This window comes from Molothrus aeneus, chromosome 13 (assembly GCF_037042795.1).
Source record: "Molothrus aeneus isolate 106 chromosome 13, BPBGC_Maene_1.0, whole genome shotgun sequence".
Lineage (NCBI taxonomy): Eukaryota > Metazoa > Chordata > Aves > Passeriformes > Icteridae > Molothrus > Molothrus aeneus.
Genome location: NC_089658.1, coordinates 3,287,262 through 3,313,392, shown reverse-complemented (window position 1 = coordinate 3,313,392; position 26,131 = coordinate 3,287,262). Strand labels below are relative to the sequence as shown.

At 58.4% G+C, this 26,131-nt stretch overlaps 1 protein-coding gene across 1 annotated transcript; it reads left to right on the top strand.

Moving 5' to 3' along the window:
- Positions 1-25,586, top strand: SEMA7A (semaphorin 7A (JohnMiltonHagen blood group)). Its single transcript, XM_066558987.1, has 14 exons — positions 1-193; positions 14,181-14,314; positions 15,236-15,286; positions 15,781-15,876; positions 15,986-16,070; positions 16,872-16,982; positions 18,855-18,994; positions 19,269-19,447; positions 19,569-19,677; positions 20,707-20,905; positions 22,003-22,118; positions 22,727-22,878; positions 23,483-23,550; positions 24,038-25,586. Exons 1-14 carry the CDS (start codon positions 79-81, stop codon positions 24,382-24,384), a joined length of 1,902 nt encoding a protein of 633 aa, XP_066415084.1. The 5' UTR covers positions 1-78; the 3' UTR covers positions 24,385-25,586.
- The last annotated feature ends 545 nt before the right edge of the window (positions 25,587-26,131 follow it).

Below are 26,131 nucleotides of genomic sequence, written 5' to 3'. Positions count from 1 at the left end.
CTCGCAGCCTTTTGTACACGGGGAGATGCAGCTGTCAGCCCGCCTGGCTGCCGATCCCGGCTCGCTCCCGGACTAGGAATGGGCAGGAGGAAGTCGCCTGTTGCCCTCCTGGTGGCCCTGTGGCTCGGCCAGCTGGGCACGTGGGCAGCGGGGCGCCCCAAGGTGAACCCCAGGATCATCGCGGCTCCCCAAGGTGAGTCCCGGGCTGCGCCCTCGGCATGCGGCTGCTCCCCGCGCCGGCTCCTTCCTACCGGGGGCTCGTCCTTTGAGCACTCGGGTTATTTCTATTTCTTTTGTGTCCTCGGGGAGGCTTTTGGCTCTCGTTAAATGCCTGTGGGTTGAGGCTGTTGGCTTTTAATTGGTTTTTTAGACGGTTCTTTCTTTTTTCTTTTTTATGTTTTAAAAGCATTTTCCTGCGAGCTGGGGACATTAAAGGCTGTCGAAAAGCGCTTTTTTCCCCCTTATCTGCTGGGTATATTAAAGGCTGTCAAAAAGCTCTGACACATTTCCTAACTTGCGGCACTCCAGAAAGCAGAAGTATATATTTACATAGTTAATGCACTTATTTATCTGCTTGAACTCGCCCTACTCGCTGCAGACGAGTTTGGGGAGTAAATATTTGCCAAGGACCGCTGGTCTCAGGGGAAAAAATTTACAAACGGCACGTAAGGACTTTGTAACCAGATTGGATCTGGGCGAACCCGAACAAAGAAATGTTTTCAAGGCTCTGAGCCTGGTGTGTCGGCGCTGGTTTCATCACGAGTTTTGGGATGAATCCCCTCCGGGCTGGCTGGAACAAAGACCCCGTTGGCTTTGCCGGGCGGGCTCTGCAGCACAAGGGCTCCTCTGTTGCTCCCCATTCCCTGGCAACTTCCGAGAACGCCCATTTCCCCCGCTTCGTTCCGTGCCATCTGTTCTCCTCCGCTGGCATTTGCGTGCCCTTCCCCGGGCTGGCAGAGCGGGGAGGGGGGTGCTGGCCGTGTGCGCGGCTCGGGGGTGGCCTCTGCTGTCACCTTGTCACACAAAGGGGAGCGGTACCGCCGCGCAGGGCAGGGGAGGCTGCTCCGCTATGGCGTCACCGGCGGTGGCTGCGGGAAAAGGGGACGGGAGCTGCTGCTCCGGGGACATTCCCCCTGTTCCCGACAGCGGTGGGGTTCGGCGTGGCTGGAAATCGAGGGACAGGGAGGGGATGGAGTGGCCGATCCCCACCTGTGTCCCTGCACAATGCTGTCACTCGTCGCTCACCAGTGTCTGGGTGGCACTGAAGGCTGCTAGCACCTGTCACCGAAACCAATCAGGAAATTTCACCTGCTCTCCTTTCTGTGCTTATCTGTGCCTGTAATTATTTCTGAGAACTCGGGAGGGCCCCGGGCTAGAGTGGTATTGCAGTCAGGGAGCGATGGGAGCGAGCCGTGTCCTATTTCACATCTCCTTGGTGTCACCTCTACCCTCCCCAAGTAGGGCAGTGGGTGAGCGAGGAGGCGGAGGATGAGGAAACGGGCTGGGGGCTGCTGTGGCCGCGAACCCCCGCTGAACTTCCCGGTGGCCCGGGCGCACTGAAAGCTCAGCATGTTCAGCGTTCCGGGCTCAGCACGTGGCTGCCGCAGCTGCAGCCCGCTCCGAGCCCGGCCCTCGCCAGCCGAGCGGGGGGGATGGAGCCGCAGGGCCGATTTCCAGCCCGCAGGGCTGACTTTCAGCTCGCAGTGCTGCTCTTTAGCTCGCAGGGATGATTTCCAGCTCTGCCCCCCGTTCCTGGGGGTGGGGAGCAGCGTTCCGGGCCCGCTGCTGCCTTTGCAGTGGTGCAGGGCTGGCCCTGGGCTCTGCAGGAGCTGGCAGCTCTCCCCTAATTAAATTTCTTCCACGCCACGGCCCCGCACAGGCAGCAGGTGATGCGGCTCGGCAAAGGCACCTCCACGTGTCCCAGCCCCGAGGAGGGCGAGGGTGCGGATCTGTGGGGCTGGGCAGAGCCGGGCTCTCTGCAGGAGCGATCCCTCCCTGCCTGCAGCGCAGGAAATCGGGCAAAGCTGCAGCTGCTTTTCCATCCCTCGGCCTCGCTCCCCTCACCAGCACCATGCACAGTGAGTCTGTGACAGCAGAAAGCTCAAATCTACCGGTTTGGTGACATCTGGAGCTTCCCAGGATCCATCAAACCCTGCCCTCGCTGCAGCTCCGCTGCTTTGGCCTCCAGTTCCCAGTAAGAAATATCTGAGGTGAGGTGGGGATGTGGGACAAAACATCTCCAGGCTGAGGTGGCACAACCCTGGGCTCACCCCTGCAGACAAAGGAGCACCGCGGGCCTGTCCTGCTGCTCGGAGCTCCTGCATTAACAATTCCCAGCACTTTGGAGCTCATTTTTCTGCAGCTCCGTGGCCCCTGCAGCCTGCACAGGTGGCCGTGGGCAAGTGGTCACTGCCAGGCACACCTGGCTCTGCAGGGTTCCCTCCTGACTCGAGCAGTGATATGGAGCTGACCTTTGCTGTGTGACATTTCTGCTGGCAGGACCTTTGCCCCGTTCCCTTTGGAGGCTGACCCCGGAGTGTCCCTGGCCGCTGCCCTTCCCCGTGTCCTGCGGAGGGCTCCGAGTTCCTGCGGGCTGAACTCGAGGAGTGTTCCCATCATTCCCTCCCTCCTCATCCTCCCCTGCCTCCCTGGATTTTTCCCCTGCCCGGCTGGGCTGCGCTTTGCCAAAGGTGCAGCCGCATCCCGCACGGAGCTATTGCTGCTCGGCGTGTCCCAGGACCGGGGCAGGGTGACAGCGGAGGGGACAGCCCAGCCCGGCTGTCTCCTGACCGGAAAGTCACCGAGCATCACAAAACGCTGAGCGTGGCACGGAGCCTGCGGCGGGCTCGGGCTGCTGCAGCCCGCGGCCTTTGCAGCGCAGGCTGGGCTGGAGCTGCTGCCACGCTCAGCAATTCGTCCCTGCTCAGCCACACGTGCAGAGCGCCGGGGAAAACTCAACCCACCGCGAGGTGGGTTGGGCTCCGGCTGTTTAATTATTCCCAGCTCATTAACAGGTGAGCTGGAAGCCGCAGGCAGCAGAGATAAGGAGGTCCCCGAGGGAAGGGCGGGATTATACACTTGACCCTCGGCGGGGTGAGCTGGCTCAAACCCGCCCCGGGCTACAGCGGGCCCTTGGATTGGCATTTCTGGGAATCCGCCTGGAACGGCTCCTGGGCTTTGCTAGGCTTGGCTGCCTCCCTGACAGGGAGAGCTGTGTCAGCAGGGCTGGCGGGGAACTCTCCGTGCCCTCCTGGCACGGCAGGGCTGGGTCCCCCCAGAACCTTCTGGAAAGAGCTGCAGAGGGGCTTGGGATCAGGGATAGAGGGACAGGACGCAGGGAACGGCTCCCAATGCCAAAGGGCAGGGATGGATGGGATGTTGGGAAGGAATTCCTGGCTGGGATGGAATTCCCAGAGAAGCTGTGGCTGCCCCTGGATCCCTGGCAGTGCCCAAAGCGAGGCTTGGAGCACCCTGGGACAGTGGAAGGTGTCCCTGACCATGGCAGGGCATGGGATGAGATGATCCTTGAGGTCCTCATCTCCTCCTGTTGCGGCAAACGAGGGATTTCTGGTGCCAGCAGCAGCTTTTCTCCTCGGTGACAGCATCTCTGGGGTTTTTTGTGGTCCCATGGTGTGAAACATCTTTGTAGGACACTTTCCCACCAAGCTCTCAGAGCATCACCATTTCCAGGAGAAAGCTGCTCGCTTTCCCAGCAGTGCTATTTTCTCCTTTTTCACAGGGTTGGGGGATGCTGGGAACTGAAAATGTTGGTTGGGGAAGGAAAAAAAAAAAAAAAAAAAGAAAAAAGAAATATGTTTTGCTGTGCGCAGATTGAAAAAGAAGAAAAGCAAACCAAACAAATGGAGTGAATCACAGGCACCTCCTGTTGCAAGAGCACGACACAAAAACAACAGGCAGGGCACGATTGATGGAAGTTGTGGCTGGAAAAAGGAGCCAGATGCCAATTTCTGACCAAACTCCCAGCTCTGCACCAGCCAATTTGGGGACGGAACTGCTGAAAACCGGCCTGGGAAGGTGTTCTGTGGATGATGCAGTCAGTGCTTAAATGGGACAGACTAAATTTAGACCTGAGTGCTTGAGTACAAGCTAAATCTAAGCTTGAGCACGGAATAAATCTAAGTCCAAGGTGCTTTTTAGGGAAGATCTCGTATCCTAAAAAGGGTTGGGAGGTGAGCGAGGAGAGCGAGGAGGGGAAATGGGTTCCAGCCAGCTCCATGGCTATTCCAGGCTGCTCCAGAAATAGGGCTGGTTCCTCCTGCTGGGCCTCCTTTTGCTGCCAGCCTCACCCGTGTGGCACGCCGTGGGAGTGCCAGGGGAGCAGGATGTGGAGGTGTAATTGAGGAGTGGGGTTTGGGTGATACAGCCCTTAATGACAGCTCTGCCTCTGTCACCTGTCCCCTCCCTGCCTTGCCTCACTGGGTCAGGCAGCGATGATTCCCCGTCTCGTTAAGCACTGGGGGCAAATATTCCCGTCTGGCAGGTGGGAGGGACAGGCACGGCGAGTTCCGGGAGTTGCCTTGAGGAATTCGAGGCCGGTCCCAGCCAGGGACCTGCCCTCGCACTGCCCCGGCCGGGCTGTGCTGGGATCTCGGCGTTTTGGCGAGTCTGGTTTCACATTCCTGCCCCCGGGGCTTTCCGGGTCTGGGGAATGCGGAGCTGCAGCCGGGGCTGGACGTGAGGGGAATGGGAAATCCGTGTCCCGGGTCATGGGGCACACAGAGGGTGCTGGCACAAAGCCGGAATGGCCCGGGGCTGGCACTCACCTGGAGCACACAGCAGGTGTGGGAAGAAGTAGGAGGAGGCTGGAAGGGCACAGTGGGGCCATTCCTGATCCCACTGGGATCCTTCCTGACCCCAATGGGAAGGGCACAGTGGGGCCATTCCTGACCCCACTGGGATCCTTCCCAATCCCAATGGGCACAGTGGGGCCACTCCCAATCCCACTGGGAAGGGCATGGCAGGCAGGCCATTCCTGATCCCACTGGGATCCTTCCCAATCCCATTGGGATGGGCATGGTGGGGTCATTCCCAATCCCATTGGGATCCTTCCTGATCCCACTGGGAAGGGCATGGTGAGGTCATTCCCAATCCCACTTGGAAAGGCATGGCAGGGTCATTCCCAATCCCATTGGGTTTCTTCCCAATGCTTCTGTGAAGGGCATAGCAGGGCCAGTCCCAATCCCACTGGGAAGGGCACAGCAGGGCCATCCCTGATCCCACTGGGAAGGGCCTCACCTGCATTCCACAAGGATGAAACCTCTGGATCTTCCCACTCAGAACCTCCCTGGGGACACCAAGGTGGCTGTTCCCTGTGCCCACCCTTTCCCTGGAAGGATTTTCCAGCTGTGGGGAGCTGGGATAAGGAAGTGGGTGGAGCAGGGTTGTTCTGCTGCTGGATGCTCCTGGCACTGCTTGGGGCAGCTTTTCCCCTTGGAAGGCCTTTCCTGGGAAATCAATGTTTGGCTTTCCTGGGCTGGGAGGGGCTCCCCGGATCCGCCGAATCCATCCTTTGTTGCACTGACACAACATCCAGCAGTGCTTGTGCCATTGTTGGATAAAATTCCATCATCACAGCCTGGGACCAGCACTGCAGAGCAGAGCTTTTGGAAAGTGGCAAAACCTGGCTCTAAATTTAGTCCCTGCAGCCGTGGGGTGCAGCCGGGAAGGCCGGACCTGGCGGATGGCACAAATCCACGGAATCAAAGGCTCTGGCCTCGCCTTGCAGCTCCAGTGCTGCATAATTATGGGGGGAGCCAGAGTGGGGCCGTGTTAGTATTCATGGAATTGCTGCCGAGCCCGCCAGCCAGGGGTTTGATGTTTAATAAGGAGAATTCCAGCGTTCCCGGAGCGTGGGGCGAGCAGAGCCCCGGCTTTGAATCCAGGGCTTGTTCCCTGCGGGATGCAGGTTAGGGGGTCTCTGTTGTTGAGTGGGTGTTTGGGATCAATTCCAGCTCCAGCTTGGAGCAGGGATATCGGCAGCACAGCTCCCACAAGAGCTTCTGGGATCCCAAATCCCAATCCCAAACCCGGCAGCTCAGTTCCCAAACCAAAAGGGATTTTCCCCCCCAAGGCGCTCACAGAATTAGCTCGGGAATACTTGACGTGCCAGGATATTTCCTTTCGGAGAGTGCCTCTGAAAAAGCCCATTTGTGTGCTCCGAGAGTGCTCTGCAGCGTGGCCCTGCCGGGCATCGGGATCGCCGGCTTTTGTGGAATGGATTATCCCGGCTAATGCGAGCTCCATTGTCTGCCCGGCTCGGGAAAAGCTGGGAAGGGCAGCGAGCTGCCCAAGGCACAAGGAGCACCCCGGGAGTGCAGGGATAGAGGGGAAAAGGGAAAAGCTGGGCAGGGATCTCTCCAGGGCGTGGTGAGCACCCCGGGAGCGCAGGGAAAGGGGCAAGGGAAAGGCTAGACAAGACAGGGAGCTCCCCAGGGCACGATGAGCACCCCGGGAGTGCAGGGATAGAGGGGAAAAGGGGCAAGGGAAAAGCTGGGCAGGGCAGGGATCTCTCCAGGGCACAATGAGCACCCCGGGAGTGCAGGAACGGGGGAAAAGGAGCAGGGGAAAAGCGGGATAGAGGAATTCCCAGCTGGACAGAAAACCCGGCTGGGTGAGGAGGTTGGTGGTCCCACAAGGCCGTGCCCTTTGCTCGAAGAGGACGGAAGGGCTGGGGAGGCAGAGGTGAGATAAGATGAGGTGAGATAAGAAAGGGAGGCCTCGGTGATGAATCGCCGCTCATCTCCAAAGCATCTCGGGGAGGGGGGATGAGAAACTCCGGATGAGCCCCGTGGCTGTGCCTTGCCGGGCTCTCAGGGTGAGACAGAGCTGTGAGGTGGCTCTGGCTGCTTTCACGCCTCTTTCTTTGGGGTTTCCTGCCAGCTCCTGGGCCCCTTAGTGGGTTTTAGGGCTGTGTGTCCCCCTAGTCCCTCTCTCCTGTCTGTGCTGGTTCTGAGGGAGCAACTGAAGCCTCCCCCAGGTCCCAGCTGAAAAATGGGAAGGAAAGCAGCCCACAGCCCCAGTTCCTGCTTTTGGGAACCGCAGCCTTTCCTGCAGGATGGAGGGAACAGCAAAATTCCCGTCAGGGCTTTTACCCAGCCCGGGCTGATGGGAAAGCACTTTGGAAAACCTTTTAATGCTCCTTCCTGGGATGCTGCTGCGGGAAGGCCCGGCCCAGGCACCTTCGAGCCTGGCCCCTGCCCTTCCCTGCCCCAGGGGCACGAGAGAGGCTGGGCTGCCTTTGGAAACCCTGGGAATTCCACCAGGACTCGCTGGTCCACGTTCCAGCCTCGGGGTGGGATGGACACACAGCCCTGGCAGGGAGCTGCGTGTTCCCCGGCCGAGGGAAGCAGGGAACAGCTCACTTCACTTTCTGTCTGGTTGCCCCAGGAGTTTTTGGGGGTCCCTGCTCCTTTCAGGGACAGGGGAGAGCAGGAAAGCAGGGACAGGTGGCCACGATCCTGTCAGCTCCGAGCTGGGCAGGAGAGGGGAACGTGGAGGGAGTGAGAGCGGGGCCAGGGTGGGATTTGGACCCAGATGGAGCTCCTGGGGATTGGGACAGGAACGTGGAAGGAGCAAAAGTGGGGCCAGGGTGAGATTTGGACCCAGAGGGAGCTCCCAGAGGGAGGGACAGGAACATGGAGGGAACAAGAGCAGGGCCAGGGTGGGATTTGGAGCCACCTTCCCTCTCTGCGGCTGCCACCGAGGGAGCTCCTGAGGATTGCACAGGAACGTGGAGGGAACAAAAGTGGGGCCAGGGTGGGGTTTGGACCTGGTGGGAGCTCCTGGGGGGATGGGACAGAAACCTGGAGGTGTTGCTATCACTTCTGCTCTGCTGCTTCTGCTTCCTTTGAGAGATGACTCAGGTTGGGGCACGGGGCAACCCGAAACACGACAGGGCTGCCCTGGGGTGATCCCTCAGCCTGGGGTGATCCCTCTCCCTTCCTTCCAGGCTCTCCTTCTCCAGAGGGGTGTCCCTGGGGACTCTGGGGATACAGGACCCTGCTCCTGGGGTGCAGCCCTGGCAGAGGCTGGGGACAGGAGGCCACAGCAGAGGAAGTGGCCTCCACACATTTCTTGCCACTTACATTTCTTCTTTTGCCTCCTTCTCGGAAACCCATCCAGAAGATGAGAAATGTGTCACTCCTCATGAGGTGTGGGATGGTGCTGGGACCTCACAGTCACAACCCTTCAAATTTTCCGTGGCAGGTCAGAGCAAACCTGCCCAAAACTCCCGAAATGCCTCATTTACAGTCAGGCTGTTTCTATAAAAAACCCCATTGTTGCAGGCTCTGTCCCAAGTGCCTGCCAAGGCTGCCTGAGGCTCCATCCCATGGGAATGGGACACTCCTGTCCCCGCTGTGCCCCCCTCCTTGGTGTCACACTGTTCCCTCGTGTCACTCTGTTCCCTTTGAGCAAATCATGCTGGAAGGAAAACTTAGCACAGCAGCTCCTTGGAGACATATTTCCTCTTCCTCAAATGCCTCAATTTGGGAATTTATAGAATGTCTAAAAAAAAAGAAAAGAGAGAGAAAATGCAGCTTGGCTTCTTGCTGGAGCTTGGGTAGGAGGGAGGCAACAGTGTGGTGAATCCAGCCCTGCTCTGGGGACAGAGGGGACCCTGGAGTGTCCCTGTCCCCCTGGGAGAGGGTGGGAAGGTGGGAAATGCAGGGATTGTGCTCCTGGCCCAGCCTGGCCTGAGGGAATGATGAAACTCCAGCCGCACTGCGGAGTTTGGGAGCTGGGATGGAGTCCTGAGTGACTCAGGGAGTGGCCCTGAATCACAGTCCTGAGAAAAGGGGACCTGGGCTGCTGTCACACATCCTGTGGGAAGAGGGAGTGGGACAGGGATCTCGTATCACTGCATCCAGACTGACAATGAGACAGGGAGTGGTGTCACCATATTGGGAGTGGAGCAGGGATGAGTGTCACCGCATCAGGAGTGGGACAGGGATTGTTCCGCAGCAGGAGTGGGACAGGGACCGGTGTTATCACATTGGGAGCGGGACAGGGATCAATGTCACCACATCCAGACCTGGAGTGGGGCAGGGATCAGTGTCACCGCATCAGGAGCGGGGGCAGGACACAGATCAGTGTCACTGCATCCAGACCAGGAGAGGGACAGGGATCGGTGTCACCACATCGGGAGTGGGACCGAGATTGATGTCACCACATTAGGAACAGGACAGGGATCGGTGTCACTGCATAGGGAGCGGGACAGGGATCAGTGTCACCTCATCCAGACTGACAATGGACAGGGATTGGTGTCACCACATCCTGACCAGGACTGGGAGCAGGACTGGGATCAGTGTCACCTCATCAGGAGTGGGACAGGGATCTTGGTGTCACCACATCCAGACTGGCAATGGGACAGGGATCGCTGTCACCGCATCCAGGCAGCTCCCAGTGCTATCCCAGCAGCGGGATCGATGTGGAGCTCCGGGATTGCTCGCCCTGACTCAGAGCCGGGATGAGAACGTCCCAGGTGACATCCAGGGGACACTCCCACATTCCCAGCCCTTCAGTCAGCGTTTCCTGCTGCCTCCCGCGCCGATCCCAGCCGGACGCGCTGTCATCGAGGTGGGAACGTGTCACGGCGGTGGGGAAAGGGATCCGAGCTGGGGAATGTTTGGCGGCTGCGCGGGCAGCAGAGCAGGTGGCAGTGCCATCGGGGCCACCGCGAGTGACAGCGCTGCCACGCGTCACAGCGACACTTCCCGGGCACCGCCTGGGCGGCGGGGCTCGGCTGCCAGCGCTCGGCACCGCGCCCGTGCCAATCCCGGTGTGCCCCGTGCCAATCCCGGTTTGCCGCGTGCTGGCGGCTCGGCCGCGTGTCCCCGTCCTGTGACAGCGACAGGAGAGCCCGGGGTGGCACAGCTCAGCCGAGGGGCCCTATGGGAACGGGCAGTGCCAGGGGAGGGCAATTCCAGGGGAGAGGGCAGTTCCAGGGGCAGGGAATTCCAGGAGGGGGCAATTCCAGGGGAGAGGGCAGTTCCAGGGGCAGGGAATTCCAGGAGGGGGCAATTCCAGGTGGGAGCAATTCCAGGAGGGGGCAATTCCAGGGAAAGGGCAATTCCAGGAAGGGGGAATTCCAGGAGAGAGCACTTCCAGGAGTGGACAATTCCAGGGCCAGACAGACTCCCTGCCCTGCTCTCCCACCTCACAATCCAAGATTTTTCCCACTTTGAAGGGATTTAAGGGCAGGAAATGAAGGAAGTGCCTCATGCCTGCCCCAGCTCCCAGAACCCAGCAGGTTCTGCTCCCATCCCACTTCCACTTCCCTTTATTTCAGATAAATATTTCAGATAAATGCTTTACTTCGAATCCTGATTTTATCCCGTCAGTACCATCCCCTCCACCCTGCTCCGCCCCAACTCCGCATCCCCACAGAATTCCTGTCGGATTTAACCCTTTCCTGACCCAGAGATGGGGCAACGGAGAGGAGTTTTAAAACCTTTTCTTCCATTTTCAGTCTCATGTCAAGGGTGGTGAGGCAGTACAGATCTATAAATCACACCATAGCAATCAGAAGAAGTCAGAAAAGGGTTTAATCCCAGAAATTCCTTTTTTTCCCGAGCCGGGAGCGGTGCGAGCCGGTGACTCAGGAGCGTCTGGGCTGCGGGAGGCGCTGCCAGCCGGGAATGCTGGAGAGGAGGGGAGAGGGAGAGGGAGAGGCAGTGCTGACTCAGCCCCAGGCGGGCTGGGAGATGGGGTTTGCCGGGAGAGGCTGCAGCCCACGCTGCCCCTCTGCTCCAGGGGTGGGAACTGCCGGCTCCAGGATGCTCCAGGATGCTGCTGGACACTTTGGGATCTTCTGGGATACTCTGGGATGTTCCAGGATGCTCTGGGATGCTTCAGGATGCTCTGGGACGTTCTGGGATGCTCCAGGATGCTCCAGGATGCTCTGGAATGTTCCAGAATGCTCTGGGATGTTCTGTGATGCTCCAGGATGCTCCCAGATGTTTTGGGATGCTCCAGGATGCTCTGGAGTGCTCCAGGATGCTCTCAGATGCTTTGGGATGTTCTGGGATGCTCCAGGATGCTCCAAGATGCCTTGGGATGCTTTGGGATGCCTTGGGATGCTCTGGTGCTTCTCAAGGGGCTCTTGGTCCCACAGGGAGCCACTTGCCCTGTCACCAAAGGCTGGATGGAAAGCAGGATTGTTCCCTTCTCTCTGTGAGAAACATGTGCACCCTCCTGTGAAAATGTAAAAAGTTAAATAAAGGACAGTAAGGGACAAGGACCATAGAGGAAAGGTTATTGTGGCATCAGCCAAGAGCACCACACATATAAAATCCATTTTAATATTTGCAAAAAGCCAATATTATAATGTGTATTTATAACATCTCCATCATATCTGGAGCATCTCTTGGTTCTCATCCCTGCTCCCTTCCCTCAGCCCCGGCATCCTCTGGGATGCCCCCGGGTGCCCTTGTCCCTGATTTGATGTCCCTGCTCCCCTCCCTCCCCCAGGCACCCTCCAGGATGTCCCTGTCCCTGATTTGATGTCCCTGCTCCCTCCCCTCTGGCGGGAGCTCTGCCCAGCACAAAGCCGCCCTTTCTCCCATTCAGGCCCCGCAGCGGGGACATTTCCAGGGGACGTTTCCAGGGACAGTGGTGCCATTGATTGCCTCCCCAGCCGCGGGGCTGGTGGCAAACGCCGGGCACAGGGGCTCGGAGGGGTCAGCCAGGCTCTGGGAATGAGCCCTGTGTCCCCCGGAGATGGATTTGGGGGCGGGAGTGACAGCAGGGCCAAGCCCTCCAAGGGACACGGCCTTGCTTTCCAGAGTCAAAAGCAGCTTTTGAGAGATGTCCCGTTCTTTGGGGACACAATGGGACACAGCCCTGTCCCTGGAAGTGTCCAAGGCCAGGCTGGATGGGGCTTGGAGCACCCTGGCACAGTGGAAGGTGTCCCTGCCCTTGGCACAACGTGGAATTAGGGTCTCTTCCATTGCCAACAATTCCATGCTTTTCTGGCACTGAGATGATGCCCTCTGCCTCCTCATCCTCATCTCCTGATGCTGTTCAAACCCCAGACATGCAGTTTGTGGTGCTGGGATGTCCCCCCATTCCACCAGGGGAGAAGGGGATCAAACCCCAGACCTGCATTTTGGGGTGCAGGGATGATCAAATCCCAGACTCATAGCTTGGGGTGCAGGGATGTTCCCCCATCCCACCAGGATCCAAACCCCTTCCCTAACCCAAGCTGCAGCAGGCAGAGCAGGACTTGGAACCGGCTCTGCAGGGCTTAGGTAGGACCAGCTCTGCAGGGCTTAGGACCAGCCCTACAGGGCTTAGGAGCAGCCCCTGAGGGCCACCCCAGCAGCACAGAGACCCCAGCAGGCACTCCTGGAAGCGCTCAGAGGCTCCGTTGCCAGCTCCGAGCCCAGCCCAGGCTCGCTGGAGGCTGGCAGAGCTGTTTCCTCTCTCGGCTCTGATTCAGTCCCCGGGGAGCTGCAGGATAAACAACAACCTCGGCGCCGGCCAAATGATTGTTTAGGGCTGCTTTGTTTGCGGCTGACAGCTCGGTGGGGCTCGGGGAACTCAGGAAGAGCCCCCAAAGGAGCCTCAGAGCAGCAGGAGAGAAATGTGGGAGAGGAGGAGGAGCTGAGTTTGGAGCTCCAGCTCAAAACTTGAAGATTTGCCTGGCTTAGCAGAGATTTAGGGGCTGGGGTTTCAAACCCAGTAAAGCTTGGTGAGGTCTGGGCAGAGCCCCTCGAGGTGTGTTGGTGATGGGGTCACGGCACTTTAATGGGGTTTTTGGGAAGGGAGAGGGTGTGAAGGGGATTGTGCCTGTCCTGGGCAGGCTGGGACTGAGCCTGGCTGCAGAATCAGCCTGGAAGGTTCTGTGCCAGCTTCTCCAGCTCGGGGTCAGGGGTTTCTTGGAGCGTTTGGACACAGGGAAGGCTGGGCAGGGCACAGTGGGGGAAGGAAGGGAGGGTCTCAGGGGAAGGGCACAGGGAGCTGTCCCCTCATTGTGTCTCCAAATTGCACCTGGGGATTCTGGCAGCTTCCCCAAGCCCTGCTGGGAAAACTCTGCTTGTTTTAAGGGATGAGAGACCCGCAGGAGATGGGAATAACCCCCAAACCCAGAGGGAATTCAGCGCCCCGGTGACCCCCGAGGTGCCTCTTGCTGGGCGGGGCAGAGGGAGCCCCGGGCTGGGCAGTGCCAAGTGCCAGCCCTGGCAATTAAGAGCCACGCGCCGCTGATTAATTACCCGACAGTGCCGGCTGCCAGCTCCAGCGGCGTTCTCAGCCTTTGGCCGAATGCTGGGAGCGCTGCCCAGGGCAGAGGCCGCTGTGTTTGGGAAAGGGGAAAGCGGGAATGGAGAGCTCGGAGCGCCGGGCAGAGGGCGGCCCTGAGCCCCGGAGCGATCCCCGTGCACACCTCGGGTTTTGGGATCCCGGGGGGGGAGCAGGGCCAGCCTCGCCCAGCCCACGCAGCGGGAATGGAGGGGGTTTGTAGGGAAGGGGGGCTGGAGAAGGTGGGATGTGAAAGAGGAAGGGCAGAGGGGCAGACAGCTGGATCTGCTGCCAGCCGGGACGTCTGAAGGCTGGCTGTCGCTTTTTGTTCCTGTCTGGGACATGGAGTCTGGGGGTGGTGGTTTTGGGTGAAACTTTCATCTGTCAGGCATGGGCTCTGGCCTGGGATCCATCCCTTCTGGGATCCAAACCCTGTCCAACTCTTCTGGGATCCAAACCCTGTCCATACTCCTGAGATCCTAACCCTGTCCATCCTTCCTGAGATCCAAACCCTGTCCATCCTTCCTGGGATCCAAACCCTGTCCATACTCCTGAGATCCAAACCCTGTCCATCCCTCCTGGGATCCAAACCCTCTTGATTCTCCTGGAGATCCAAACCCTGTCCATCCCTTCTGGAGATCCAAACAGTGTCCATCTTCCTGGAGATCCAAACCCTGTTGATCCTCCTGGGATCCAAACCCTGTCCATCCCTCCTGGGATCCAAACCCTGTTGATCCCTCCTGGAGATCGAAACCCTGTCCATCCCTCCTGGAGATCCAAACCCTGTCCATCCCTCCTGGGATCCAAACCCTGTCCATCCCTCCTGGGATCCAAATTCTGTCCATCCTCCAAGGGCACGGGAAGGGATGGGCTCAGCAGGTGCCCCCAGAGCAGCTCCCTGAGGTGTGTGCCCTTCCCAGGTGCCAAGGAATATGTGTTCCCACGGAGGGAGAGGTTCCCAGTGTTCTTCCACCAGGAAAACACCTCCTCCATCTACGTCGGGGGCGAGGGGAGGCTCTACTACTACGACTTTGCAACGCGTGAGAACTACACGGTGAGGGGCGCCGCTGACGGGTTTGGAGCAAAACCCCATAAAAAGGGTCTGGGATCCATCTCCCAACCCACATTCTGAGCCTGGATGAGCCTGGTCTCGGCCCAGCTGGCTCCATCGTGCCAGGAAGCAAAATCCCAGCAGGAAAGAATGGTTAGGGTTAGGTTGGGGTTGGGGTTAGGGTTCAGTCTCCCCTGTTGGCCATGGGCAGGGTTCAGTCTCCCCTGTTCTCCCCTGGGTGGGATCCCTGTGGGTTAGGGTTGGGTTTAGGGTTAGAGTTAGGATTAGGATTAGTGTTAAATTTTCTGTGTTGTCCATGGGCGAGTTCTACCTTGGGTGGGATCCCTCAGAGGTCTCACTGTCCCACAGGGCAGATGTTCCCAGCCTGGGATCCTTTCTGGATCCATCATAGCTATTTCCATGCAGGGATCCTTTCTGGTTCCATCCCGGATATTCCCATCCAGGGATCATTTCTGGATCCATCCTGGATGTTTCCAGCTTTAGATCCTTTCTGGATCCATCCCAAATGTTTCCATCCTGGAATCCTTTTTGGATCCATCCTGGCTCTTTCTAGACTGGAATCCTTTCTGGATCCACCCTGGATTTTTCCAGCCAGGGATCCTTTCTGGATCCACCCTGGCTGTTTCCAGGACATCCTTTCTGGATCCATCCTGGATTTTTCCAGCCAGGGATCCTTTCTGGATCCATCCTGACTGTTTCCTGCTGGGGATCCTTTCTGAATTGAGAGCAGCAATGCTCAGATTTCGTCACTGGCATCCAGTCTGGCCTTCCTGCAGGATTTCAGGCACCAGGGGTGGGGGACAAGGACACCTCGTGAGTTTGGTGACCTTGTGGCATGCTGAGCCCACGCCTGATGGCCTTGGGAGAGCAGGAATGGAAACATTTCCCTCTCCTTTATCCTAGGAAGAGTTCCCAGTGAGAAATGAAGGCCAGTGCATGTCCTCTGGGAATTTGGTAGGTCCCACCCATGAGGGAACAATGGGATGGGGAGGATTTGGGTTGAAGGAGGAAATAATGGGATGGGGAGGATTTGTGTTGAAGGAAGGAATAACGGGATGGGGAGGATTTGGGTTGAAGGAAGGAATAACGGGATGGGGAGGATTTGGGTTAAAGAAGGAATAATGGGATGGGGAGGATTTGGGTTGAAGGAATAATGGGATGGGGAGGATTTGGATTAAAGAAGGAATAACGGGATGGGGAATATTTGGGTTGAAGAAATAACAGGATGGGGAGGATTTGAGTGGTTCAAGGAAAAACGGGATGGGGAGGATTTGGGTTGAAGAGGGAACAGCGGGATGGGGAGGGCTGGAGTATTTGATTGAAGGAGCTGTGTGTGCTCCTCATGAGCTCCCTCTGGATGAGGAGATCTGGGAAAACCCAGGAGGGATCTGGGAATTGGTGTGGTGCTGGGGGCTCTGTGCCATGGCCAGGCTCCTCTCCCCCTGCAGGAGGACAGCCGGAATTACCTGACCCTGGTGGAGCAGTACGGGGACGGGCTCCTGGTGTGCGGGACCGGCGCCTGTGCTCCCACCTGCTGGAACGTGGTACGGATCCTTCCCCCTTCTGGGGGGGATTTCCCAGAAGGGATTGGATTTCCTGGCTGGGGAAAACCTGGCCTGACCCCACTCAGGATCCCCTTCTGTCCTTCCCCAGACGCAGAGGAAGGAGAGCCTGCCCTGGGATGGGAGAGGGATCGCTCCCTTCACCCCTGACTCCAACACCCTCGTCGTTGTTGATGGTAAGTGGGATATTTTCCCATTTTCCTGTTTTCCTGTGGTTTTGTTGTGCTCAAAGCCTCCCTGGGACAAACAGCAACCCCCTGAGGCTGCTCTGAGGGCTTTGTCCCCTTGGCTCTCCTCATTTTGTCCCCATGGAAATGCACATCCCGTTGGGACAGAGGCTGGAGATTCCCACTGGGGCGTGGGATGGGGACTCTGCGTGGGAGGAATGTTGGGAATCAGGAGTGTTTTGGGTCAGAAGGGACCTGAGAAGGACTTGAATCAGGAATGTTTTGGGTGGGGAGGGACCTCAGAAAGAGGGACCTGAATTGGGAATGCTTTGGGTTGGGAGGAACCTGAATCAAGAATGCTTTGGGTCAAGAGGGACCTGGGAAGGAGGGACCTGAATCAGGAATGCTTTGGGTCGGGAGGGACCTGGGAAGGAGAGACCCGAATCAGGAATGCTTTGGGTCAAGAGGGACTTTGGGAGGAAGGACCTGGGAAGGGACCTGAATCAGGAATGTTTTGGGTCAAGAGGGACCTTGGGAGGAGTTTCCTGAATCAGGAATGCTTTGGGTTGGGAGGGACCTGGGAAGGACCTGAATTGAGAATGCTTTGGGTCGGGAGGGACCTGGGAAGGAGGGCCTGCAGTGACCCCACTGCTCCAGGCCTGGTGTGGAGACAGGTGAGGATCCTTCCAAGAATATGTCCCTGCCACCCTTCAAGGACTGGGTGTCAGGAATGGGATTCCTGTTCCATACCCACCATCTCTGCAATGGAATTCCTGACTGCTTTCACTCCTCCTCATCCTCTCCCCACAGGCCAGGACATCTACTCCACCATCAAGAAGAGCCAGCAGAATGGGAAGATCCCTCGATTCCGCCGCGTGAGGGGCGGGGGAGAGCTCTACACCAGTGACACGGTGATGCAGAGTGAGTGGGGACATTCCCACTGGGGGGACATTATCCCCACTGGGGGGACATTATCCCCACTGGACTCTGCCCCCCCCCACAGCTGGCAGGGGGCAGGAGAAGCTCCAGAGCCTCTTGTGGGGGCTGATCAGTGTCAGACTAAGCAAAATTTATTAGTTTTGGTTTGCTGGCTTTTGCAGTGTAGATATGGCTGTAGATCCACCAGAGAGGAACGTTTGGGTTGCTTTGGCCAAGTCAGCAGGCTCAGACACCAAATGTTTGACCAGTTTGAGCCCAAACAAACCCTTTGTGACCTGTTTGGTGTGCCAGTGCCAGCCAAGGAGTGGCCAATACCCAGTGGTGACAAATATTGGTGTAAACCTACCAATGAGATAAATCCCATAACCTTAACATCATTGGGTCCCTGATCTTCTTAAAGCACCTTCTGAACATCAAGAACTGGAAATTCCTGGTTCTTTGGCAATGGAATTTTGTGCTGGGGGAGATCCACAGTTAAATGTTGCTCCCCTCCATCCTATGTACAGAAACTCTAGTTTGTGGTGCAGCTGTACTGCCCCAGTGCCCCCTAAGCTCAGTCTGACAGATCAGGTGCCCTTGGTGCCAGCCAGGAGGGAGCCAGCTGCCTGCTTCCCCTGAGCCCTGTCCCAAACCAGCACAAAAGTGACTTCCCTGTCCTTGGGGCATGGGGAAATGAGGCTGGCAAGTCCCTCCTGCGGGGTGGAAGGAAATTGCATTGTGCAAAATGCCCGGCAGCTGCCCCGCAGCGTTGGGCAACTTCCAGTGTGGGCAGGGGCCCTGGGCAAAACCCAGCCAGGCCATACTCAGGGCAGGGACAGGGAGGGGACATGAGGAAAGGACCCTGCTCCACTTCCCGGGGCTTGTGGTGGCTGCTGTGGTGGCTTCCCAGGGGGGAAATGGGGGATTAATGGGATAAAAATGGAATTAAAATGACAAGAGAATAAAACAGGGAAGGGGAAACCGAGCCAGACCTGAGAGCCCCAGGGCTGCCAGGCTGATCCTGGGACATTCCCTGCTGTGGGAACAGCAAGGCTCTGATCCCTGGGGATTCCCTGCCATGGAAACAGCAGCTCAGGATGCTCAGAGGGACCCAGGGGTGCATTGATAGGAACGGTGTTACGGGGTTTTCCCAACGCACAGCACGGATCGCTCCTCCTGAGGGATCCTTCCTTCCTTCCTTCCCACAACAGCTCCCAGAGCGGGAGGGACTTGGTTTCTGTGGCTGCCAGGGCTTCCCCAGGCTCCAGGGAATGAGTCTGTGCAGTCAGGCACTGGGAAGGTGGCACTGATGCCTCAGGTTTAGCTTTTATATTTTTCAAATTCTGTGCTGCTTTAGTGGGTGGGTCTGGTGAGCTGAGTTAGGGGATGGTGAGCTCTGTGCACAGAGCAGAGAGACAAAACAATTCCTGCTCCAGCTGGGGACCAAGGACAAGGGATCCAAATCTCAGGCCCAAGGGCATAAAAAACATGGGCTGAAGAGAAAAAACAAGAAGGATGAGATTCATAACCTGAAGCTGTAATTGGACAATTAACTCCAATATGCAAATGGAGCAGAACTTATAAAAGTCAGAGACCTTTGTGTCTTTTTTTGTGACCATTTTGGTTTTCATCTTGGTTGGCTCTTATGCTGCCCAAGGTGGATCCATTGGGGAGATCCTTTTAATAAATCCCTGCTTTATTATTTAACTCTATCTAGTCTCAGTTCTAGCTCAGCCTTCCCAAGGATCAGCAGGGGCAGCCTGGGCTCGGAGCTGTCCTTTCCCTGGGCCACAGCCGTGTCCCACTCCCTGCCCTGTCCCCACTGCTGGCTCCCCCGATGAAATCAGGTCCAAGCTCTGTCCCTTGCCTCCCCAGACCCTCAGTTTGTCAAGGCCACCACGCTGAGGCACGAGGAGCCTCACCAGGACAAGATTTATTACTTCTTCCGCGAGGACAACCCAGACAAGAGCCCCGAGGCGCCCCGGAACATCTCGCGGGTGGCCCAGCTGTGTAAGGTACCTTGGGGACAGGCTGGGGTGGCAGCCAGGACAGCTCTGGGGGGACAGGGCATGTGCCAGCTCCCCTGGGCTTAGCCAAGCTTGGTTTGGCCCCTATGAGTGGGGCACAGCCTTGTCCTTCAGCCTCGTAGGGGAGAGAATTCCCTGCTCCGTCTCACCGGGATGGCAGGAACGGGATTGGGGCAGCATCCCACAGTTCCCCATCAGGATGGGCATTTTGGGGTGTTCCTCCCCAAACCCTGACTCCCTCCCTGCTGTCCCTATCCCCCAGGAGGACAGGGGAGGAACCAGCTCCCTCTCAGCCTCCAAGTGGACCACATTCCTCAAGGCCACCCTGATCTGCGTGGACCCTGTCACCAAGGGCAACTTCAACTGGCTGCAGGACGTCTTCTTTGTCCCTGCGGGTGACTGGCGGCGCTCCAAGGTCTACGGGCTCTTCACCAACACCTGGTGAGGGGCCCTGGCCCAAATCCTCCCTTCCAGCCCTCTTTTCCCTCTGGAAAACAGCTGGAGCAGGCACGGTGGTGGGCACAGCACGGTGTCCCCCCTGACTCTGTCGTTGTCCCCTCAGGGGAAGCTCTGCCGTCTGTGTTTACTCCTTCGGGGATATCGACAATGTGTTCAGGACATCGCGGCTCAAAGGCTACAACGGCCCCACCCCGGAGGTCAAACCCGGCCAGGTGAGGGAGGGGCAGGAGCCGCCCCGCGGGAGGCCCGGGGGACCTCGGGAAGGGGACACGGAGGGAGGGACCAGCTGGGAACAGAGGGAGGCTGGAAAAGGTTCGATTCGTTCATGGAAAGCACGGGGAGAGAGGATCTCAGAGGGCACCTGGCACGGGCACAGTGACAACACCCGTGGGGAAGAGCTGTCCCCTTCCCCCGCCATCCTCAGCGCCCCGCCCACCTCTGACTCTGCCTTTTGTCCCCTCTGCCCGCAGTGCGTCCCCTCGGGGGCAGCACCCTCTGACTCTGGTGCCTTTTGTCCCCTGTGCCCACAGTTTGTCCCCTCCGGGCAGCACCTCTGAGTCTGGTGCCTTTTGTCCCCTTCTGTCCCCTCGGGGCAGCACCCTCTGATGGTCCCTTTTGGCCCCTTCTATCCCCTCTGCTAGTAGTGCATCCCCTGGGGGCACCACCCTCTGACTCCGGTCCCTTTTGTCCCCTTCTGTCCCCTCTCCCTCAGTGCGTCCCCTCTGGGCAGCACCCTCTGACTCGGGTCCCTTTTGTCCCCTCAGGGCAGCACCCTCTGACTCGGGTCCCTTTTGTCCCCTTTGTCCCCTTTTGTCTCCTCGGGGCAGCACCCTCTGACTCCGGTCCCTTTTGTCCCCTTCCGTCCCCTCTCCCACAATGCGTCCCCTCTGGGCAGCACCCTCTGAGTGTCCCTTTTGTCCCCTCCTGTCCCCTGTCCTGCAGTGCATCCCCTCGGGGCAGCACCCTCTGACTCGGGTCCCTTTTGTCCCCTCGGGGCAGCACCCTCTGAGTGTCCCTTTTGTCCCCTCTGGGCAGCACCCTCTGAGTGTCCCTTTTGTCCCCTCCTGTCCAGAGGGGACAAAAGGGACACCTTTTGTCCCCTCCTGTCCAGAGGGGACAAAAGGGACACTCAGAGGGTGCATCCCCTCGGGGCAGCACCCTCTGACTCGGGTCCCTTTTGTCCCCTCTGGGCAGCACCCTCTGAGTGTCCCTTTTGTCCCCTCCTGTCCCCTGTCCCGCAGTGCGTCCCCTCGGGGCAGCACACGCCGAGCGAGACCTTCAAGATCGCGGACAGCCACCCGGAGGTGGAGGAGCGGGTGGAGCCGCTGTCCCCGTCCCGGAGCCCCCTGTTCCACAACAAGCACCGCTACCAGAAAATCGGCGTGCACGAGGTGGCCGCGGGCGACGGGCGCCGCTACAACGTCCTCTACCTGGCCACAGGTGCGGGGACACCATGCAGGGGACGTTCCCCGCGGGCAGGGCTGCGTGCCCAGCCTGGCATATGCTCATCAGGCAGTGGCGAGCTGCCAAATTTCGGGAACAGCAGAACGCTGCCAGGCTGGCTGTGTGGGCACAGGCAGGCTCCGGGCAGCGTCCCAGGCACGGGGGAGGCGGGCACGGTTTGTGCTGGGGGGCAGAAATCCTTCCCCAAGGAGCAGCTCCGTCGTTTTCTGGTGCTTCCCGAGCTGTCCTGGTGCCTCCCATCTGTGGGATGTGTTCCCTGGCACTCGTGGAGGGACCTGCTGGGGTTTAAATTCCTGATTTTGTGATGGAGAAAGTGCAGCCGGCTCTCATGGGTAGCTGGGGTTGGATTGGGGCCCACAAATGATGGATTTGGGATTTTATAGTTAGAGAGAAACAGAGAAATAGAGAGAAATAGAGAAACAGAACAAGAGAGGTAGAAACAGAGAAATAGAGACAAACAGAAAAAGAGAGAAATAGAAAAATAGAGCAACAGAGTTAGAGAGAGACAGGAAAACAGAGTTAAAGAGAAGCAGAGAAAGAGAAAGAGAAAAATAGAGCAATAAATAGAGAAATGAAGAAATTGAGAAACAGAAATACAGGAACAGAGAAACAGAGTTAGAGAGAAAGAGAGAAATGGAGAGAAATAGAGAAACAGAGCAATAAAGTTAGAGAGAAACAGAAATAAATACAGAAACAGAAACAGAGTCAGAGAGAAACAGAGAGAGAAACAGAGAAATAGAGTTGAAATAGAGAGAAACAGAGGGACAGAGCCATAGAGAATTTGCAGAACCCTGGGTCTAAACACAGCCAATGCCCTGCAGGGTCCCCCTGGGCAGCTTGATCCAACAGGAAGGGCTGTGGGATGGGCACAGAGTCACCTGGGAGTCCTGCACGAGCTGGGCTCCCCTCCCACTGGCAGAGGGGAGAAGGGATCCTTTGGGAAGGGGGAACCCCGAGGATTCCCAAGCCTGTTTCCTCGGGGTGCTGCTCCTGCCCTCGCTGGGTGTCAGGCCCAGGAGGCACCTCCTGGCACTGTCACCCCCTCACCAGGGCTGTGCCCTCTCTCTCCCCAGACAAGGGGTCCATCCACAAGGTGGTGGAGCTGCCAGATGGGGTGCAGAACATCGTGGAGATCCAGGTGTTCCCCAACAAGGATCCCATCCAGTCCATGATCCTGGACCACGCCAGGGTGGGTCCCTGCTCTGGGGGCGGGAGGATGGTGTGGGTCAGGCATGAGTGGGTCAGGGCCAGCCCCGGGGTCTGGGAGTGAAATCATGGAACTATTTGGGTTGGAAGGGACCTTCAGTGATCACCCTATGATGACCTTTAATGATCACTTTAATGGTCACCCTATGACCTTTAATCCATTCCCACCTTGCGCTATCCCAATGTGCTCCAAGTCCCAGTGCCCACCCTGGCCTTGGGCACTTCCAGGGACTCAGGGGCAGCCACAGCTGCTCTGGGAATTCCATCCTGGCCCCTCCCCACCCTCCCAGGGAACAATTCCTTCCCAATATCCCATCCATCCCTGCCCTCTGGTAGTGGGAAACCATTCCCTGTGTCCTGTCACTCCAAATTCCCTCTCCAGCTCTCCTTGAGCCCCTCCAGGCCTTGCAAGGGGCTCTGAGCTCTCCCTGGAGCCTTCTCCTCTCCAGGTGAACATCCCCAGCTCTCCCAGCCTGGCTCTAGAGGAGCTCCACCCTTGGAGCATCTCCTTGGCCTCCTTCCAGCAGCTCCAGCTCCTTCCTGACCTTCCCTGGGACACGGAATGACCGTTCCTGTGCTCTCCTCCTGCAGGCCGTGCTCTACGTGGGCTCCAGCAGCCGCGTCCTGGAGCTGCCCATGGACATGTGCGGGGCCTACCGCAACAACTGCCACAGCTGCGTGCTGGCCAGGGACCCCTACTGCGGCTGGGCCAATGGCTCCTGCCTCTCGCTGGCCCTCAGCAGGTCTGGGGGGCCATTCCCACCCCAATCCCACTGGACAAACACCCACAGCCCCAGCATTCCCCTCCTGGATTGAGTGCGCGCGTGGGTTTGGGGTGGATGTGTTGTCCTCAATGGTTTGGGGTGCTCTGTGTGGATCCATCACTCCCTTGAAGGGTTGTGGGCACCCAACCCCTCTCCCCAAGAGTTTGGGGTGCTCTGCACAGATCCATCCCTCCCTTGAAGGGTTGTGGGCACCCAAATGCCTTTCCCAAAACTTTGGAATGCTCTGTGTGCATTCATCCCTCCCTTGAAGTGTTTTGGCTACCCAACCCCTATTTCCAAGAATTTGGGGTGCTCTGTGTAGATCCATCCCTCCCTTGAAGGGTTTTGGGCACTCAGCCTCTCTCCCCAAGAGTTTGGGGTGCCCTACATGGATCCATCCCTCCTCTGAAGGGTTTTGGGCACCCAACCCCTCTCCTTGCTGCTGGGTCTCATGTTGATCATCTCCAGCCTTCTGAAATTGGGATGGGAATGGGGAGATTCCCGCTCATCATGGGGGATTCCCATCCCTGAACCACCACTTCCCAAAGTTCTCTTGGTGCTTATTCCCATTCCCATCCCCCAGGGACGTGCTCCAGAACCTGAACTTGGACTCGTGGCGAGGAAGCTGCCAGAGGGGCGACGTCAAGGAAGGTGCGTAGAGATGTGGTGGCTGGGGAAAGAATTGTTGGATTCTCCAGGCTTTGGGTGGGTTTGGATGGGCTTGGATGGGTTTGAGTGGGTTTGGATGAGTTTGGGTGGGTTTGGATGGCTTTGGACAGATTTGGATGAGTTTGGGTGGATTTGGGGGGTTAGATGAGTTTGGATGGGTTTGCATGATTTTGGATAGATTTGGACGGATTTGGACGGGTTTGGATGGGTCATTTATCTCAGTTTGAACAGACAGGTGTCTGTTAAGGAAGGCAGGAACCTCCTCTGAAATAGAAAATGTAAACCCCCTCCCTCCAAATTGTTATAATTTTGAAATTAAGGGGCTCTCAGACAGAGACATGGGAGCAGGAATGACAGGGCAGAGCAGAAGTTTCGAGGAGTTCTCTCTCTCTCTCTCTGAGTCTTCCTCCACCCCACAAAAACCCAGACTGCTCCCAACCATCTCACCCTCACCCCCGTGTCCCCACAGATGACTTCCGGAACATCTCGGTGATGCCGCTGTCCCGCTACTACCTCAACTGCTCCATCGAGTCCCACTACGCCACCTACAACTGGTACCACGAGGACGTGCTCATCAAGAGCTGCAACACCTCCCACCCTCAGCACGACTGCTTCCACTTCATCCCCAGCGTGCGCCGCGAGCACTACGGCCACTACGTCTGTGTGTCCGAGGAGGACGGCTTCCGCCAGGCGCTGGTCAAGGAGCGCCTGCTGGACCGCCAGCGCTTCCTGTGGCAGCGCGGCTGTGCCCCGGCCGTGCTGGCCTCGTGGCTCCAGCTGCTGCTCGTGGTGGCCCTGGCCGAGCTCTTCCACTGACGCCGTCCCGCTCGCCCTGCCCGCTGCAGCAGCTCCGTGGATTTTGAGCGTCCCTCACCGCCGGCCTCGCTGGCGGAGCCGCGGGAGGAGGGCGCAACACGCGGTGGCCGCGGCGGTGGCGGCCCCGCTGGCCAGCCATGCATGCGCTGATGCTCAGGGCGCGGCCGCTCCTTGCATGTGATGAAGATGAGGAGGAGGAGGAGGAGCAGGCCCTCGGCCTCCTCCGGACTGCGGGATGCCCGCTGCCTCCCGAGGTTTTGGGGGGTGATGTTGGGGTTGGCAGCGGCTGGGACGCCCCCGGCGAGTCCCCTCCTGCTTGAGGGGGGCTCGGGTCGTTGTTTTTTGTTTAGTGTGGGAGGGAGGTCGGGAATCGGCGCCGCCGCCGCGTTGGGAATTTGCATGGAAAAGCCTCGGAAGGTGACTGGATTTGGGGTGTGGGGACGGGAAGGGGAGGTGGGAGCAGAGCCCGGAGCGGAGCGGGAGGCGCTGGGAAGACGCTGGAGACGCACAAATGCTCTGCAGGCAGCTGAGGGGCAGCGCAGCGGGGCCGTGCCCGCTCCCACCCTGGCCCGGGCGTCCTCAGGGAAAGCGGCCGCGGATCTCAGGGCACCGGGGGGGCTGCGCCTGTCCCCGCCTCTGTCCCTGTTCCCGGGGCAGGCCCGGGCTCCGCTTCCCCCGCGCTCTCGGAGGTCTCGGAGCGAGACTAAACTGTGAAAATCGGGATTGTCCCCCTGCAAAGGGGGGGTCCCGCTCGATGTCCCAACCTCGCCCAGCCCGGAGCGGCCCTGCCCTGGGCGGGGACACCCAGGGGACACCCTGGCCGTGCTTCCAATGCCTGTCCCTGCTCCTGCTCACTCAGGAGAGTCCGAGGGGCCGAGGGGCCACGTCCAGAGCCCGCGGGCAGCGGGCAAGAGCTTCCTACTGCACTACATCCCCGAGACGTTCCCCATCCCCAGCCCAGGACAGAGCTTCTCACAGCCCTTCTCAAAGCACTTTAACTTTGTGGACTAACAGATATTTATTATATCGACTGCTCGTTTCTGTCTTGTAGGATTTTATAATATTACAGCAGGCGGGGGCGGATCACAGGAGAGGAAAATTTTAAAAAATCCACCACAACAGCTACCAAAAAACCCTCCCCAACCCTTTCAGACCTGTAACCAAAGCGGATGGTTGGAATAAAGAGTGGAAAAAAAGCAGGAGAGCGCCGTGGTTCTCACTGGGAATGATGGGGGCCGGGATCTCCCTTGGCCTTTTTCCGTGTCCTGCTCTCTCCAGCCCCTGTTTTGGGGCTCCTGTTTTGATCCAGCAGCAAATTTCCGCTGGAAATCCCAAAGGAGGGAGTGAGCAGCAGCCCTGGGACGGGAGGGGTGGGAGTTGCGGCGGGGTTCGTGGTGTGGAGCCATCTCCCCAACTCCTGCCTGGGATGCTCCGGATTTTCGGGAAAAGCGAACTGGTGGTCGGTGCTGGGAGGAAAAAGGGCTGGAGGGAGGCAGGGAACGGGAATTCGGGATTATAGAAGGTGCTAAAAAAGGCAGGAGCGACTGAAGCCTCCATCAAATCGGCCCCGGCACAAAGGCAGAGCCAGCTTGGGGCTCGTCCCAAGCATTTCCCGGCAATTCCCGGTGCTCCTGGCGGGCCTCTCCCCGCAGGGAATATTTCGGGATGGGCGAATGAGCTGCAGCTCAGGACTGCAGTGACGCACGGCCGGGTGGCGCTGGGGACACGGGGGTGGCACTGAGGGGTC